The sequence below is a fragment of the Poecilia latipinna genome, unplaced genomic scaffold (assembly GCF_001443285.1).
Source record: "Poecilia latipinna isolate Pla-1442-1.1 unplaced genomic scaffold, P_latipinna-1.0 Scaffold1125, whole genome shotgun sequence".
Classification (NCBI taxonomy): Eukaryota; Metazoa; Chordata; class Actinopteri; order Cyprinodontiformes; family Poeciliidae; genus Poecilia; species Poecilia latipinna.
In genome coordinates this window covers 65,867-67,882 of record NW_015113741.1, presented here as the reverse complement: position 1 = coordinate 67,882, position 2,016 = coordinate 65,867, and the positions used below count along the sequence as shown (strand labels likewise).

At 37.2% G+C, this 2,016-nt stretch overlaps 1 protein-coding gene across 1 annotated transcript in view; it reads left to right on the top strand.

Annotated features, from left to right (window-relative positions):
- dlx5a (distal-less homeobox 5a) overlaps nt 1-1,475 on the top strand; it is a 5,423-nt gene extending 3,948 nt beyond the window's left edge. The window contains exons 2-3 of the mRNA XM_015052675.1: nt 427-611; nt 816-1,475. Coding sequence (XP_014908161.1) covers nt 427-611; nt 816-1,130 — 500 coding nt within the window. The 3' untranslated portion in view covers nt 1,131-1,475. The remainder of the gene's footprint in view (nt 1-426; nt 612-815) is intronic.
- The last annotated feature ends 541 nt before the right edge of the window (nt 1,476-2,016 follow it).

Sequence of the window (2,016 nt, the reverse complement as noted above, 5' to 3'; positions counted from 1 at the left end):
TGAGAGAGAGCGCACCCACAACCACACGCGGTAGGCGCGAAAAATATATATATATATATATATATATATATATATATATATATATATATATATATGTTTTTTTTTTGTTTGTTTTTTTTTTCCCGCTTGCGTAAAAGCAGATTGGAATTACCAACGAATATTCTATTAAAAAAAATTTTTCCTGCACACTCCTTCTAAATATGCAGGAATGAATTTTAAATAAGATTCAAAATAAAATAACTGAATTATTATTATTATTATTTTTGCAATGATTCAAAGGCAATCCAGATACGGATGTCAAACATGTATTTTTTTTTATTATTTTTTTTTTTTAAAGTTATTGAGATGTTTCTTTCAAATTGTTGCAAATCTGTGGCACATTTTCACAGTCGTTTTGGTTTCGTTTTATTTTGTTTTTACCATCAGAAAAAGACATAAGCGAGCCCGAGGTAAGGATGGTGAACGGGAAACCGAAGAAAGTGAGAAAACCCCGGACCATTTACTCCAGCTTCCAGCTGGCCGCCCTACAGAGGAGGTTCCAGAACACGCAGTATCTGGCGCTACCGGAGAGAGCCGAGCTCGCAGCCTCCCTTGGACTCACGCAAACACAGGTGGGATTTAACTGCTTTATATTTTGAAGGGGGAAAAAATGGTCTTCTGTAAAAAAAGAAAAAAAAAGAAAAAAAAGTTTTACTCACTGTGCACTTTTATGCATTGTGTGTAAAAGAAGAAAAGAAAAGAAAAAAAAAAAGATATAACCGAAAACTCGACAATATTACATGCTAACACGCCTTCATTTTGAATCCAATATTCAGGTCAAAATCTGGTTCCAGAACCGAAGATCGAAGATGAAGAAGATCATGAAAAACGGCGAGCTTCCCCCAGAGCACAGCCCGAGCTCCAGCGACCCCATGGCCTGCAACTCGCCGCAGTCCCCGGCCGTGTGGGACGCGCAAGGCCCCTCCAGGTCTCACAGCTTACAGCCGCAGAGCATCAACGCGGCGGCATCTAACTTTCTGGACAACACGTCGAATTGGTACTCCGCAGCCGGCAGCTCCATGGCCCCCCATCTTCAGACCCCGAACTCGATACAGCACTCGTTGGCTCTCGGAGCTGGGACGTTATATTGAAAAGAAAAAAGAAAAAAAAGAAAAGAAAACAAAAACGAAACAAAAGAACCCCTCCTGTTGTTTTTTTATTTTTATTTTTTATTATTATTTTTCTATTTTTATTTCCTTTCATGGGACTCGTGTTCACATTTCAGAGGAATATGCAATGTATTTCATGGCAGTCATAGAGGAAACGTGTAAAATGTGTAAATGTGTGCATGTAATTTATTGCATTTTGGAAGAATATTAAACGTTTAAATGGACAATGGAGCTTCGAACCCTCACGCCTCCCATTCAGTATCTCTTCTTCCCTCCAGCCTGAAAAATTTCATGTGAAATGAAATAGGAAAAAAAAAAAAAAAAAAAGCAACAACAATCAGCAAAAACAAAAAGCGCCTCGAAGACAAAGAGAAAAGTCGTGAGCCTTAGGCAACATGTCGGCTTAAGTCTCTGCTGTATCAAACAGATATTAGGATCTACTCATTTCAGTCGATTTCCTTTGTTCCGTTACTCATGTAGTTTTATTGTACTGACTTAAAAGTGCGTTCATTACGACTGTAAAAAATTAGACGCTATATCTCGGATGTATCTAACCAGTTTCGCTGGATGAGGACGATTTATTCCTCTATTAGGCTGCACATTTCGGACAAGTCAGAAAATCATCGTTGTGAATTAATTGTGGATGACACGCAACTGTTATTTCTGACGCGTTTTCGCGGCAGTGAACTGCAGTGATTTCTGCGGCTTGTAATTTCCCAGTAACACTTCACACTGCGTGGCTTGTAATGAATGTGGTTTATTATAGATCATTTTAATTATTTTATACTACTACTACTATTACTACTACTACTATTATTATTATTATTATTATTATTATTATTATTATTATTATTATTATTATTATTAT